Below are 17,074 nucleotides of genomic sequence, written 5' to 3'. Positions count from 1 at the left end.
ATCCAGGCTGGAGTACAGTGGGATGATCATAGATCACTGTATCCTCAAACCCCTGGCTGAAGCAATTCTCCCACCTCACCTTCCTGAGCAGATGGGACTGCAGGCACAACCCACTGCCTGGGTTATTTTTACTTTTTTGCAGAGACAGGGTCTTGCTATGTTGCTCAGGCTGGTCTCAAACTTCTGGCCTCAAGTGATCCTCCCTCTTCGGCCTCCCAAAGTGCTGGGATTACAAGCACGAGCCACGGCACCCAACCTATTTCTGAACTCTCAATTCTGTTCCATTGATTTGTCTATTTTTATGCCAATGCTGCATTGTCTTAAGTACTGTGGCTTTAAAATGGATTTTAAGATCAGGTAATCTTAGCCCTCTAACTTTGTTCTTCTCTACAAAAGTCACTGTGGCTCTTCTTGGTCCTCTGCATTTCCATTTAAAGTTCAGAAACAGCTTGACAGTTTCTAAAAAAAAGCCTGAGATGTTGATAGAGATTGTATTAATCTTATAGATCAATTTGGGAAGAGCTGGCATTTTAACAATATTAAGTCTTCTGATTCATGAACCAGGTATATATCTCCATTTATTAATGCCTTCTTGAACTTCTCTCAGCAGTTTTCTAGGTTTTAGTGTAAAGTCATGCATATCTTTTGCCAAATTTAACCTTGAGTATTTCACATCTTTGATACTATTTCTAATGGCATTTAAAATATTCTATGTCCTGTTGTTTGTTGATTTTTAGATATTCACCTAGTACCCTGCAACACTGCTAAAGTCACTTTTTAGATCTAGTAGCTTTTTCATAGATTCCATCAGATTTTCTACATAGGTGACCAGGTCATTTTATCTCTTTACTTCATGAAGTTTTACTTCTTCTTTTCTTATTTTTAAAAAATTTTAAGTTAAGTTAAATAATCATACCTTTGGATGAAAATTATAAATTATATTTAACTGTCTGGGTTAAAGTGAGTTCTTAAATATATTTTCATTAATCATTATTTATATTTGCATGTTACTTAATAATTGGCAGGGTTGGCTGGGCACAGTGGCTCATGCTTGTAATCCCAGCACTTTGTGAGGCTGAGGCAGGTGGATCACCTGAGGTCAGGAGTTTGAGACCAGCCTGACCAACATGGTAAAACCCCGTCTCTACTAAAAACACAAAAATTAGCCGGGCATGGTAGTGGACGCCTGTAATCCCAACTACTCAGGAAGCTGAGGGAGGAGAATCACTTGAACCTGGGAGGCAGAGGTTGCAGTGAGCCAAGGTCACACCATTGCACTCCAGCCTGGGCGACAGATCGAGACTCTGTCTCAAAATAATAATAATAATAATAGGCAATGCACATTTTTTCTTTCTCTCGCTCTTTTTTTCTTTCTTCTTTTTTTTTTTTTTTTTTTTTTTTGAGACAAGGTCTTGCTTTGTCACCCAGGCTGGAGTGCAGTGGTAAAATCTTGGCTCACTGCAACCTCTGCCTCCCAGGTTCAAGTGATTCTCCTGCCTCAGCCTCCTGAGTAGCTGGGATCACAGGCATGTGGCACCACGCCTGGCTAATTTTTGTATTTTTAGTAGAGACAGGGTTTTGCCATGTTGGCCAGGCTGGTCTTGAACTCCTGACCTCAGGTGATCCATGTGCCTGTGCCTCCCAAAATGCTGGGATTACAGGCATGAGCCACCATGCCCGGCCTTTTTATTTCAATTTTCACAGCAACCCTGTAGACGATGATGATGATTTGTTAATTGGACAAATAAAAATTGTGTATATTTATGATGTACAACATGTTTTGATATATGTATATATTGGGGATGGCTAAATCAAGCTAATTAACATTCACATATTTTTTATTTTTTATTTTTACTAAAAACACTTAAAATCTACTCTCTCAGCAAGTTTCAAGTATATAACACTGATAGGGTTTGGCTCTGTGTCCCCATCAAATCTCATCTTGAATTGTAACTCCCACAATTCTCACATGTCATGAGAGGAACCCAGTGGGAGGTGACTGAACTATGATAAAGACATACCTGAGACTGAGCAATTTACAAAGGAAAGAGGATTAATGGAGAACTCAGTTCCATGTGGCTGGGGAAGCCTCACAATCATGGCCGAAGACAAGGAGGAGCAAGTCCCCATCTCTACAAAAAATTTAAAAATTAGCTGCGCATGGTGGCACACACCTGTAGTCCCAACTACTTGAGAGGCTGAGGGAGAGGATTGCTTGAGCCCAGGAGTTCGAGGTTACGGAGAACTATGATCGTACCACTGCACTTCAGCCTGGGTGACAGAGTAAGACCTTGTCTCTTTAAGAAGGAGGGTCTTTCCTGCACTGTTCTCGTCATAGTGAATGAGTCTCGCAAGATCTGATGGTTTTAAGAAAGCAGCAGTTTGCCTGCACGAGCTCTCTCTTTGCCTGCTGCCATCCACGTAAGATGTGACTTGCTTCTCCTTCTTTTCAGCCATGATTGTGAGGCTTCCCCAGCCACATGGAACTGAGTTCTCCATTAAACCTCTTTCCTTTGTAAACTGCTCAGTCTCAGGTGTGTCTTTATCAGCAGCATGAAGATAGACTAATACAAATACCTTATTTATTAACTATAGTCACCATATTGTACAATAGTTCTTCTGAACTTATTCCTATTAACTGAAATTTTGTATCCTTTGACCAACCTTCCCTCCCCTCCACTCCCCTCTACTCCCTCCCTCCCTCCCTCCCTCATTTCCCTCCCTCCCTCCCTCTCTCATTTCCCTCCCTCCCTCCCTCCATTTCCCTCCCTCCCTCTCTCCCTCATTTCCCTCCCTCCCTCCCTCCATTTCCCTCCCTCCCTCCCTCCATTTCCCTCCCTCCCTTCACCTGATACCTGTGGTAATTGTGTCTTCTTTTCTAATACAGGTATTTCGTGCTATAAATTTCCCTTTAAGTACTGCTTTAATGACATTCCATAAATTTTGATATATTTGTTTTCATTTTCATTCAGTTCCAAGTGCTTTTTAATTTCCCATTGATTTCTTCTTTGACCCATGGGTCATTGAAACGTATATTATTGAGATTCTGAAGATTTGGGAACTTCCCAAAAATCTTTCTGTAATTTATTTCTAATTTAATTCCACTGCTGTCAGAGAACATGCTTTGTATGCCTTGATTCTTTTAAAGGTACTGAAACTTGTTTTATGGCCCAGAAGATATTAATATTTATCTTGGTAAATGTCCCATGTGCACTTGAAAAGAATGTGTATTTGCTGCTGTTGGGTGGAGTGTTCTACAGATTGCCTGTTACATACAGTCTTTTCCTTTCACTCCAGATCTTGTTTTCCTCTCCAGAGAAAATGACTATTAACAGTTCTTATTGCAGCCTTCTAGAAATTCCTTATGGAATATGAGTAAATATGGGTATTAACCTACACTGAAACTTTTAAAAAACTCAGGCTCACATTACCCATGTAATTCTGCCTCCTGCTTTTTTTTTTAACCTATCACAATAGCTCAAAGAGAAACCCACAGTAGCACAAATATATCTAACTTATTCTTTTTAACAGCTGTATAGTATGCTACTGGTGGATGCACCATGATTGATTTAACCTGTTTCCTGTTAATGGCATGGTATCCAGGTTGTTTCCAGCCTTTTGCTATGATGCTGCTGCAATAAATATTCTTTTTTTAAAAAAATAAATATTCTTGATGTGACTGATTTAAGGACTTCGAGATGGGGAGATGATCCTGGATTCTCTGAGTGGGCCCAATGGAATCACAACAGTCCTTATAAGGGGTCGGGGGCAGGAGTTAGAGAAGGAGATGAGACAATGTAAGTAGAAACTGGAATGATGCAGGGTCATGAGCCAAGGAAGGCAGGTGGCCTCTGCAGGTAGAAGGGCAAGGAAGTGATTCTCCTCTGGAGCCTCCAATACTATAACCCTGCTGACCCCTCGATTTTAGTTCAGTGAGAGCCATGTTGCATTTCTTACCTCCAGAACTGTAAAATAATCACTGTGTTGTTTTAAGACACAAAGGTCATAATAATTTGTTACAGCAGCAAGAAGAAACTGATACAGTCTCCAAACATTTCTGATTGTACCATACTCATCAGCAAAAAATTTTCTACTGCACAGATCCATCATATATATTGTAGAGAAAACATAAACAGAAATTGAAAAGGATAAAGGGGATACAAGAAGTTTCAAAATGCATTTTTGTATGTATTTATGTACTAACAGTACAAAACCCTTGTGGTTATCACTAAAATTATTTGCATAATAGTATTAATAAATTTTTAATCAGTGAAAAAAATAAGTATTCTTTTTACTTAAGTGTTTGTACCTAGGTCAAAGTTTATCTTTCGGATAAATTCTTAGATGTCGAATAGTTGAGTTAAAAGGTCTATGCATTTTAAATTTTGTTAGATGTTGCCAAATTACACGGAAGAGCCTTCCCAATTTCTTCTTGAGAGATTAAAAAAATTCTTCTTCTCTTGGCAAAGGAAGTTGATCTTAGAAGTTAAAAAATCCTTCAACTTCTTTTTAGATAATTTGTATCATACTTAAAAATGTAAAAAGAAAAAAATCCTTAAGGAACCAATGATTTGGTTTTTCTCTTAAGTAACATGAGATGTTCAGATTCTGCCCTCTATATCAGCAAATTGCCCTGTAATCATCTGCAAATTGTTGGCACTTCATACACAGATTAATGCATGTCAATGCAGAGTGTCCTGTGGCGAGGATGGGGTGCGTGGGGGATGTGAGTGGTGAGAGCACCAAAATACTATATCCAGGCAGTGCACACAGTGAGTGCGATCTGTCAGTAAACCTCTAGAGCCTCTGGAGTTTGGAACCAACCACTCAAGGATATCCTGGATAATTTCAAAAGTAGAGTTTTTATGGGAAATTTAAAAACAGTGCATGAATGTGTGTGCGTGTGTGTGTGTGCACGTGCGCATATGCACACACATATGCTTAAATTCCTTTACAGTGAACACTAGGAAAAAGAGGCAGGAGACCTCAGCTACAGCTGACCATTATTTACGTCATTAGATTTTATGTCAGCTTGTTAGACACACAGTAAAAACCATCTCAACCACTTACTGTTGAACCTTTGATCAAGGGATAAAGGAAGAACAGAGGGAAACAAGACAGAAAAATTTCAAAGACACAATGAGCCTTTATATTCACTCCTGATGGGAATGAAGAGAACCTTCCCACAAAACTCAAATTCTGGGGAGGTAAGTTTTTCGTTTGCCATTCAGTTCACCATTGAATTACAGACGGATAGTGGCATCTACTTGATGATTTCCTGCTTATAGTTCCTCTCTGCCCTAATTTCTCATCAGTGTTTTGTTTTTCTCTCCTTTGTTGAAATGAGATCGGAAGAACCACATTCTGAAAATCAGGATGGCTAAAGATAATTCAAGATGATGACAGAGAAAAACTTTGTTAAACTTCAAACTCTTCAAAGAAAGTTATTAAATAGGTACTATGCATCATTAAATATTCTGGGATGAGATCACAATGACCAAAATCAATGCTCAAGCTCTAAACCTTTTAAAAAGTTGACTTTATTTAACATGCTTTGCCATATTGTCTCAATTTGTCATCAAACCAAGGATAACTCACTCATTCCCAGTGATGGAAAATTGAAGGGCTAAAATCAATAGCCACACCAAGAACCCCAGGAACAAAACAGGTGGGTCTTCCCTATTGTTCCTTTTCTAACAATCAACCAATTAATATTTGTTGATGACTGTCTCCACACCATCGTGCTAGCTTAGCTTCTGCAAAGCCCTACAGCATCAGTAGGTTTCAGAAAAGAGGACAAAGGAACGAAACTCAGTGATATCTACTGACGTTCTAACGTATTGCTGCCACGTTATTTAATGTTGATAAGCCAAAACCATCTTGTAAAAGAGAAGATGTGCATAGCAGGTCTGGGGAATGAATGAATGAATCCACAGGCTGGTGCATTAGTTGCATAGGGATGTTACATACCAAGTTCTGTGACCACAGAGGGGTCAGGACATGGACTCTGCCACATGTTGCTCATAGTGTAGGTGGGATCCATATCAAGGTTGTGGACATTTATTGTTTTTGCTCACCCAGTGTCTCTTCTGTCTTCTTGTAGTTACAGTGCTCCGGGTTTTTTGAGGTGATCACCTCTTCCTCACTCTCAGTCCCTGGTGGTTGAGGTGAGGCTGACCCCAACTCTAGCTCCAGCCGTAGGCATGAGCCCAAAGTCTGCTGCTTCATCCCAGCATTCCATTCCACTGACCACAGAGATTGGTTTGGGGATGAGCATGTGACCTAAGCTGGGCCAATGGGAGCTTTACTTGGGACTTTTGCAGGAATGGCTAAGAAGGAGGAACTATGTTTTCTGGGATGGATTAGCAGACAGGATTGAGCTCTGGGTAGCTGGGGGCCATCTTTGCCACCATAGGGGAGGAGCTTGCCTGAGAATGGAATGAACCCAGGAAAATTCAGAGCCAGAAGGAAGAGAGAAACTAAGTCTCAACATTGTCATTGGAACACCTGGACCTAGCTCTAAACCCCTGTACATCTAGGTTAGATATGCCTAAAAGTTCATTTGCTTTTTCTTAAACTAGTTTGAATTGGATTTTCTATATGTTTTGAAGCCAAAAAATCTTGGCTAATCAAAAGGGTTTCCTAAAACTATTGTGCCATCAGAAACAAACATCCTTAAAGATAACCCCATTAAAAAATGGGCAAAGGACATGAACAGACACTTCTCAAAAGAAGACATACATACAGCCAACAAGCATATGAAAAAATAATATCACTGGTCATTAGGGAAATGCAAATCAAAACCACAATGATATACCATCTCACACCAATCAGAATGGCTATTATTAAAAAGTCAAAAAATAACAGATGCTGGCAAGGTTACAGAGAAAAGGGAATGCTTATACATTGTTCATGGGAATGTAAATTAGTTCAGCCACTGTGGAAAGCGGCCTGAAGATTTCTCAAGGAACTTAAAATGAAACTACCATTTGGATATATACCGGCAATCCCATTACTGGGTATATATCCAAAGGAATATAAATTTTTCTACCATAAAGACACATGCATGTGTATGTTCATTGCAGCACTATTCACAATAGCAAAGACAAAGAATCAACCTATATGCCCATCAATGGCAAACTGGATAAAGAAAATGTGGTATATATACACCATGGAATACTACGCAGCCATAAAAAATAAGATCATGTCCTTTGAAGCAACATGGATAGGGCTGGAGGCCATTATCCTAAGTGAATTAACACAGGAACAGAAAACCAAATACCACATGTTCTTACTTATAAGTGGGAGCTAAACATTGAGTACACATGGATACAAAGAAGGGAACAATAGACCCAAGGACCTACTTGAGGGTAGAGGATGGAAGGAAGGCGAGGACTGGAGAACTACCTAGTGGGTATTGTGCTGATTACCTGGGTGACAAAATTATCTGTACACTAAACCTCCACGACATGCCATTTACCCATGTAACAAACCTGCATGTGTACCCCAAACCTAAAATACAAGTTGAAAGACAAAATGAACATGCTTAAGGATGTTTTGAAGGATTGTATAATTCTTGAGGACCCCGAGTCGCTATACTTGAACCCCTCTTAGACAAAGAATCAACATTTGAAAGCCTCTGCCTTTCTGTTCTCAAATGGATTTTAGATAACATATTCCTGGCCGTACACAGCCAGGCTGTGTACACAGTTCCTGGCTGTGTATGGCCAGTGCATAGCAGGAGTGCTGCTTATGGGGGCCAACAAACTGGGATTGGGATCCTAGCCCCACCAATCACTAGCAAGCTCCTTATCACTCTCATCTTCATTGTTCTTATCTAGAAAAAGGGTGGGGATAATATAAACCTGTTTTTGTGAGGATTATGCCTCTCCTTATCACAGTTTGTAATGAGATATTTGTATGATTATTTGATTCCTGTCTGCAAAGCTTAACTCTACACTTTATTTCCCAAACTAAAGGGAGGGCCTGGAATGCAGTGGGAGCTTAACAAATATTTGTTGAATAAATATATAAGTAAATGATTAGAGAAGACCACACAGGTATGTGCTCAGCATGAAACAGATGGGTATTTTATTTATTTATTTAATTTTTTGAGATGGAGTTTCACTCTTGTTGCCCAGGCTGGAGCGCAATGGCGCGATCTCGGCTCACTGCAACCTCCACCTCCCAGGTTCAAGCGATTCTCCTACCTCAGCCGCCCTAGTAGCTGGGATTACAGATGCCTGCCACGACTCAGGCTAATTTCTGTATTTTTAGTAGAGATGGGGTTTCACCATGTTGGCCAGGCTGGTCTCGAACTCCTGACCTCAGGTGATCCACCCGCCTCAGCCTCCAAAAGTGCTAGGATTACAGGTGTGAGCCACCGTGCCCGGCTGGTAATATTATAAATACTACCAGGGTTCATCAACTCCAAGGCCTACATGGGCCAGGCAGTAATGAACATGGGGTAAGCTAGCTAGATGTGGAATTGGGTGTGTCCTTTCCAAAAAGAGCAGACACAGTTTTAACCAAGTGGTGTTCCTTGGGAATGTGGCTACTATGGCCAGATCTTCTTTCAAAAGAAGCCAGAAAATAGAATTTTTAGGTATTTATAAAATTTTCTGACTTTTAAACATAAATGCAATTAAACACATGCACAAACAGAAAGGCCAACAAAACATGTCTGAGAGATGGATTTAGCCCCTGGGACCCTGTTTGTGACAACTTAGACCCATATCCGGGTCCCTCCTTCAGAGAAGCTCTCAGGCCACATCCATGAATGACCCTTGGGTAACCTGTTTGTTACAACTGGGACCCGTGTCCGGGTCCCTCCTTCATAGAAACTCTCAGACCACAGCCATGAATGACCCTTGGGTAACCTGTTTGTTACAACTGGGACCCATGTCCGGGTCCCTCCTTCATAGAAGCTCTCAGACCACAGCCATGAATGGCCCCACCAGTGACTGCACCTACCAGCAAGTGACTCGGAACTCTGGTTGGGGACGTTGTGAGATGCCTCCTGGAGGACGTAGGTGGACGTGGAGAGGGGCGAAGGGCAGATGCTGCTGGCCGGGACGTAGGGAGGGTTGTAGGATGAGCCGTAATACTGGGGGTACTGGCTCTGGGGGAAGCCGGGGTAGGAAGGATAGTCCTGGGAAGAGAAAAACAAACCAAGGACATATGTGAGGAAGCCTTTCTGGGCTCGGGCCGTTGGTGAGCCTGGCCACTCCGTCTCTCCATTAGAATAAAAGCTCTCTGTGGGCAGGAACTGTCTTCATTTTGGTTTCCCAGAAGCAGACCCCGGGGCAAGGATTCAAGTGCAAGGAGGCTGTTTGGAAGGTGAAGGAGACACCAGCAGGGGAGCGGGGAAGTGAGAGAGATGCGGGACAGCAGCCTGCATAGGTGCTTCTGTGGTAGTGACCAGAGATGAGCCCTATGAGGAAAAGATGAGATGGTCTAAAATCCACATCTCAGAACTGCCTCTCCCACCGGTCAAGGGAGCGGAGGGGTTTATACATCAACTTGTTGGTCTTCGAGAGCTGCACCCAGGGGGCTTTAATTCCCAGGCACTTCCTGCCTGCCCCATGCACTGGTTCTAGAAAAGCCCCTTGGGCCCAGGCCTGCAGATGCTGGCACCTGGAGGTCCACAGGCCACCCTAAGGGACATAGACGTGGCCCTGATGGCACCTGTCCTGGTCACTATTGTATCCTCTGCACCTGAAACAGTGCCTGGTATATGCAGTAACTCAACAAATACTGGTTAAATTAATAAACAAATGCATTAACAATTAAGACCACACCACACCCCGCCCCCCGCCACATGACACACACACAAACCTAGAAGACCACACACACACCCACATGACACACAAACCCAGGAGACTAGGTGACATTTTATGTTCATGGGGAGGAGGTGCAAATACAGCAGCACCTACACAGCATTAGGGGTCCAGAATATTCTATGAGGGAGTCATGGAGATCAATTCAATAGCTGCCAATCGCCTTTGATCAAGCTTTGTTTAAGCAGACCAGAGATCCCAATTCTCCAACAGTCATTGTTTCAAATATCCTGCCCCACTATCACCAAACCAGTGCTTCTCAACCCTGCACGGAACTCATGGAACGTTCTGCTTCCTGGGCCCCACCCCAGAGCTGGGAGTCAGAGTTCCTGGGGGTGGGGGTTGGGGGGGTGGTCAGTGTTTTTGAAAAACACAGATTTAATGGTGAAATGGAGGGTTAAGAACCACATCTTAAAAAGTACTGTTTTATTTACAAGTATTTTATCTATGTACATAGTACATTAGAAATAATGCAAAAATACATGAAACAATTTTTACATTTGCTAAGTTTTAAATTATTTAGATTCTCACTGGAAAAGAAATTGCGTATTCCTCAGATCTAAATATGTTAAACATTCCTAAAGCCCATCTACCCCAGGGTGGTTCTGCTTTAAATGGTAGCCTGAAAGCAGGTGAACCTTTTGTTTTGAAATAATTTTAGGTTTACAGGGAAGGTGTACACACAGCAGAGTTACTGCACACTTTGAGCAGATGCAAATTCTTAATTCACTTTGTAAGTGACACCAAGAGAATCGAAGTACTAGCCAACATTTACCTATATAGAGTTGACTTTGCTCTATTTAACAAGTATTTATAAAGCCCCCACTGTGTGCCGGGCTCTCACCACTGGGGATGCAGAGGTGAGCAAGATATACGGTCCCCCTTGAGAAGCCCATGGTCTGGTGAAAGAACCCACCCATTTGTATTGATATATACCAGATTCAACAGTCAATGGGTGTCCTGAGTCCAGGTCAAGATGGAACACACTTGTAGATCTCCATGACATCTCAGGAATCTTCTAACAATTCCTACGTCTCTGCCTGTATACTGTGTCCTTCCAGCAGCCTTTTGCACAATCTAGCCCCTGCAGTCTCCAAACCCAGGGACTAAGAGGCAGGTTCCCAATGGGGATTGTGTGTGTCGTGGGCTCTCTGGGTGCCCTGATGTAAGGGGAATATTTCCAGAAAGAACTGAGGAAAGAATCGGGAGGGAGCCATGTCTACCTGGTGCACACTCCCGAAACCGGCTGCGTTGCCCAGTCCATTTCCTCCTTGATAGAACCCTGTTGTGCCTGTGGGAAGGAGGAACAGGGGTACAGGTTAGGGTTCTTGTCTTTTTTTCTCTTTAAAGCAGTTGTTAGCATTTCATGAACCTCCCTCCATGTGGCTTCAAGGGTGACAGCTGGGCAGAAGCTCTGGTTCCTAGTGGTAATGCCTCACACCAGCGTTCCCAAAGCAACCCAGGTGAGACTTGTTGACACTAACCCTCTGGCGACGCCTACCACCAGCATCACCACGGCCTCCTGGGTGCTTCCAAGTGCTTGCTGATGCGGCCGTGGCTATGGCTCACATGTCCCCTAAGTCTCTGGGTCTTCCTCCGTCCGGATGGCATGTTGGCGGCCCAGACCCAAGAGCCAGGTTAGGTTTCTTACAGTCGGAGAGGAACATGCAGGAGGAGGGTGCCATGGCCAGGTGGGGTCTTTGAGGTCTGACAGGCTGGGATGGAACCTGTGACTTTGGTTACCAAATTTCTCTGAACCTCAATTTCCTGGATAGATGAAGAAAATAAACGGTGTCCTTTTCAAAGGGCTATGGTGAGAAATAAGTGACATAGTGCCCACTACCCAGATCCTGGTCCTTAATAATTATGTTTTTAAAAAATTTGAGGCCAGGTGTGGTGGCCTCGGATTTTTCTGTAATTCCAATGCTTTGGGAGGCTGAGGTGGGAGGATCACTTGAGCCCCAGAGTTTGGTCATTTAAGTGTTTCACTTTTTAAAGAAATGGCCAAACTGTCTTCCAAAGTGTCTGTGCCATTTGCATTCTTACTAGGAATTCACGAGAGTTCTAGATTCTCCAGCACTTGGTAGTTTCAATCTTCTTGATTATGGCCACTCTAGTAGTCTGGTCAACATAGTGAGATGTTGTCTCTACAAAAAAATTAAAACATTGGCTGGGCACAGTGGCTCACGCCTGTAATCCCAGCACTTTGGGAGGCTGAGGCGGGAGGATCAGGAGGTCAGGAGCTCGAGACCAACCCGGCCAACATGGTGAAATTCCGTCTCTACTAAAAATGCAAAAATTAGCCAGGCGTGGTGGTGTGTGCCTGTAATCCCAGCTACTAGGGAGGCTGAGGCAGGAGAACTGCTTGAACTCGGGAGGCGGAGGTAGCAGTGAGCCAAGACTGTGCCACTGCACTCCAGCTCTGGGTGACAGAGCAAGACTCCATCTTGGAAAAAAAAAAAATTCCAGGTGTGGTGGCGCATGCCTGTAGTTCCAGCTACTTGGGAGGCTGAGGTGGGGGGATTGCTTGAACCTAGGAGTTTGGGGCTGCAGTAAACTACAATCTCACCACTGCACTCCAGCCTGCGCAACAGGGCAAGACCCTGTCTCTAGAAAACAGTAAATAAAATAAAAAATAAAAATTATTTATTTTAAAAATTGTGGTATATATACAACATAAAATTTACCATCTTAACCATTTTAAAGTGTACAGTTCAGTGGCATTAACTACATCCACATTATTGGGTACTCATCACCATCATTCATCTTCAGAACATTTTTCACCTTGTAAAAATGGAACTATGTACCCATTAAACAACAATGCACAATGGCACATATGTACAACATCCAATATTGGGCTATTATGGATAATGCAATATAAGCATTCACATACAAGTCTTTGTATGGATATATATTTTCATTTCTCTTGGGTAAATCCCTAAGAGTAGAATTACAGAGTTGTGTGGTAAGCATATGTTTACCTTTTAAAAGAAATGGCCAAACTGTTTTCTTAAGTGGCTGTGCCATTTTACATTCTGACTGGTAATGCACGAGAGTTCTCGATTCTCCGGCACTTGGTCATTTCAGTCCTCTTGATTACAGCCACTCTACGAAGTATGTGGTTGTATCTCACTGTGGTTTTAAGTAGCATTTCTCTAATGACAAATGGTGTTGGGCATTTTTCATGTGCTTTTTAGCCATTCACATATCTTCTTTGATGAAATATCTACTCAAATCTTTTTCCCATCAAACCCTAGTCAAATCTTTTTAAAAAATTAGGTTTGGCCTCTTATTACTGTTATAAGAGTTCTTTATATATCTTGGACACAAGTCCTTGATCAGATACATGATTTGTGAATATTATCTCCCAGTTTGTGGCTTGTCTTTTTCTTAATGGTGTCTTTTGAAGAGCAAAAGATTGTAGGTTGTTGATTTTTTTCTTTGATGCGTTTTGCTTTTGTTGCCTAATTCAAGGTCACAAAGAACTGCTCTTGTGTTTTCTTCTAGAAATTTCACAGTATTCTTGTATTTAGGTCTATGATCCAATCTAAGTTAATCTTTGTATACAGTGTGGATTAAGAGCTTAAATTCATCTTTTCATATATATATGTGTATATATATGTATGTATATGTGTGTATATATACATATACACACACACAGTTGTTCCAGGACCACTATAAAAAGTCTATCCTTTCTCCCACAGATTTTATTATTTTTTAAAATTTTTGTGGGTACACAGTAGGTGTATATATTTATGGGGTACATGAGATGTTTTGATACAAGTATGAAATATGATATAAACACATCATGGAGAAAGGGGTATCCATTTCCTCCCCCACTGAATTACTTGGTACCTTTGCCAAAGATAAACTGACCATAAATGAGAAGGTTTATTTCTGGACTTTATTCTGTTTCACTGATTTATCTATCCTATACAATTCCATCCTATCCTTATTACTGAAGCTTTATGGTGATTTTTTTTAAAAAACAGAATCTCGCTCTTCTCACCCAGGCTGGAGTGCAGAGGCGCAATCTAGGCTCACTGCAATCTCTGCCTCTCAGGTTCAAGTGATTCTCCTGCCTCAGCCTCCCAAGGGACTACAGCTGGGATTACAGGTGCCCACCACTATGCCCAGTTAATTTTTTGTATTTTTAGTAGAGATGGGGTTTTACCATGTTGGCCAGGCTGGTCTTGAACTCCTGACCTCAGGTGATCCACCTGCTTCAGCTTCCCAAAGTGTTGGGATTACAGACGTGAGCCACCGAGCCCGGCCTATGGTGAGTTTTGAAACCAGGTAGTATAAGTTCTCCAACTTTGTTCTTTTTCAAGTTTGTTTTGGCTTTAAGTTACTTTGCATGTCAGTTTTTACTAAACACCATCTGGGATTTTGGTAGGAATTGGACTGAATCAACAGACTTCTTTTATAAGATGAGGCCAGATTAAGAAAGTTAGGGCTGGATGCTTCAGGACCTGGAAGCCTGGAGCATGGTTTGCATCTGCTGAAGGGGCATGGACTGCTGTCAGAGGTTTTAAAGCAGCAACCGCACAACTGCAGGCACATCTCTAAATATTCACACTAGTTGCTGGTTAGAAAACAAATGGCTACTCAAATGAGCGGTGACTTACATCAAACAAGAAGCTTCTAGAGCCCACACTACTTTTTATAAAGTGGCTAAAATGAGCACAATGGACTCCAGGAAACTTACTTCCTGGGGTGAGGTAGGAGAAGATAAGAGGACAATAAAGGAACCACAACACCTCTAAAATTATCCAAGATGATGGATCCATCAGGACCATAGGATCTCAACCCTTGTTCTGCATCAGAATCTCCCAAAGAACTTGAAACAAAAAACAAAACAGAACAAAAAAGCAGTCTGAGGGCCCTTCCCACAGAGAGTCTGATTTGAGTTAGTCTAGAGTTGGGCCAGGCATCAGTATATGAAAACAACAACAACAACAAACCTTTCTGGGAGATTCTAGTACACACTGAGAATTGAGAACCAATAGTCCATGCCAAATTCTTTATGGTCCAAATGGGGAGACTGAGGCACAAAGAGGGAAGGCAAACAGTGCTGATCCTGTGCTTTGGTCTTGGCAGCAGAGAAGGCCTTAAGCCTGTCTCATGCTTCCCAGCTCAGGGCCTTTCCATGGCAGCACATGGCTTCTCTACACAAAGATACTGAGGCCATTAATTGGTTCATTAATTCATGCATGCATTCATTTATTCATTCCACTGAGATTATTGACTGCTTTATGCACCAAGCACTGTATTAGGCATTTTGTATATAACTGCACTTAATCCTCACATCGATCCTGAGAGGAAGGTATATAATTGCCATTCCCATGTTCCACACAGAGAAACTGAGGCTTAGGAATGGAGCTTTTCCCAAGTCATAAAGCTGGTAGGCTGTGAAGCTGAGATTCATTCTTTTATTCATTCATTTATTAATCAAACAAAATGTGCCAGAATAAGGGAAAAAGAATAGGAATGACAGCAGATTTCTCATCAGGAACCATGGAGGCTGGAAGGAAATGGCACAACATTTTTCAAGGGCTTAAGGAAAAGAAACATCAACTCAGAATGCTATATCCAAAGACAATATCCTTCAGGAATGAAGGGAAAATCAAGACATCCTCGAATGAAGGAAAACCAAAAGAATTTGTTACAGCAGCTCTACCCAGAAAGAATGGGTACAGGAAATTCTTCTCATAGAAAGAAAGGGATAAAAAAGCTGGAAACATCAGGAAGGAAGAAAAAGGAAAAGAATAAAAATATGTGTAAACAAAGTCATTTAAGATAGTTCCTCTCTATGTGGTTGTGCCAACAGCTCAATATACAATTTGGTTCGTTATATTAATTTTTTTTTAATTTAAAAATTGTTAATTTTTGTGGATACATAGTAGGTGTATATATTTATGGGTGACATGAGTTATTTTGATAGAGACACGCAATGTGTAATGATCAAATCAGGGTAAATGGGGTATCCATCACCTCAAGCATTTATCCTTTGTGTTATAAACAATCCAATTATACTCTTCAAGTTATTTGAGAATGTACATTTAAATTTTTGTTGACTATAGTCAACAAAATCCCACTCTATCCTCAATGTCCTGCCCAGACACATTTAGCAGAAGGTCTAGGTCAGTCTATTCCATTCGAGGTCATCTGTTTGGTTCTGGTTACCATGGTGACCCTACTTGCAAAAGCTTAGGAAGCCACCTGTCTCAGAAGACTCCTGACTGCAGTGTTTTCTCTTTTCTTTTGCATCAACCTTCTGAATGATGACTCAGGGCAGGTTTGGAAATAAACAGGCCATCGTCTTGTCCGTTGGTATGCTTTCTCCAGAATAGTCTCTTGTTTATTTTCATTTTGTGACCCAGGGTCAGCTGAAGAATGGACAGCTGAACAAACTACAGCGTGAGGGCAGCCACAGAGTGCTGCAGTGAGAAATCCATCCTGTGCCAGAGAGGACCCAGGAAGAAGGGGGCACGTGGCCCCTGAAGTCTTGTGCCACAAGATGTGGTCTCTGGAGGGTTTTGACAAACAGACCCGGCTTGGTGCTGGAATGTGAAACACTGACCTCTTTCTTCCTTCTGGCTGATACAATGCCCAGTGAGGGAAGGCAAAGATGAGATGAAAAAAACATCCTCTTAAGGTGATAGTGGCAGGTCTCCTGGAGGGTCCCCTAATATTGATTCACCCCTTCTCTCTCATATTAATAGAATCTGTTTCTAAGCTGGGCACATGGCTGATTAGAATAAAAACTACAATTCCCAGCTTCCCTATGGCTAAATGTGGCCACGTGATGAGTTCTAGGCAAAGGGATAGGAGTAAATTTTGAAGGGCAGTGGCAGCTTCTCTTTCTCCATGGAATGGGGCCATCTTGGATCATGCAGCTGAGCAACAAGACATGAGGAGCTTGGACCCTCATCATGTTTGCAGACTAGAATGGCCACATTAGTTAGGACTTTTAGGTGAGAGAGAAATACCCTTCTTTCTTGTTGAAGACATTGCTATTTTGAGTCTCTGTCAAAGGCAGAGAACTGCTACCATTTTTGGTTGATTGGTTTTCTTGGGTTTTAAGTAAAAGTAGCCTCCAGTGCCTGACTCAGTAAAATAATTTTTTTTTTGAGCCAAGGTCTCACTCTGTTGCCCAGGCTGGAGTGCAGTGGCATGATCACAGCTCACTGCAGTCTTGACCTCCCAGACTCTGGTGACCCTCCTACCTTAGC

At 42.0% G+C, this 17,074-nt stretch overlaps 1 protein-coding gene across 2 annotated transcripts in view; it reads right to left on the bottom strand.

Moving 5' to 3' along the window:
- EYA2 (EYA transcriptional coactivator and phosphatase 2) overlaps window positions 1–17,074 on the bottom strand; it is a 295,458-nt gene that overhangs the window by 105,734 nt on the left and 172,650 nt on the right. For both annotated transcript variants that reach the window (XM_019017574.4, XM_055373121.2), the window contains 2 exons: window positions 11,063–11,130; window positions 8,974–9,151 (listed from right to left, as the gene is read on the bottom strand). In XM_019017574.4, the coding sequence (XP_018873119.3) occupies window positions 8,974–9,151; window positions 11,063–11,130 (246 nt within the window). The remainder of the gene's footprint in view (window positions 1–8,973; window positions 9,152–11,062; window positions 11,131–17,074) is intronic.

This window comes from Gorilla gorilla, chromosome 21 (assembly GCF_029281585.2).
Source record: "Gorilla gorilla gorilla isolate KB3781 chromosome 21, NHGRI_mGorGor1-v2.1_pri, whole genome shotgun sequence".
Classification (NCBI taxonomy): domain Eukaryota; kingdom Metazoa; phylum Chordata; class Mammalia; order Primates; family Hominidae; genus Gorilla; species Gorilla gorilla.
Note: the sequence above shows the minus strand (reverse complement) of the source record. Positions and strands in the feature narration are given on the sequence as shown.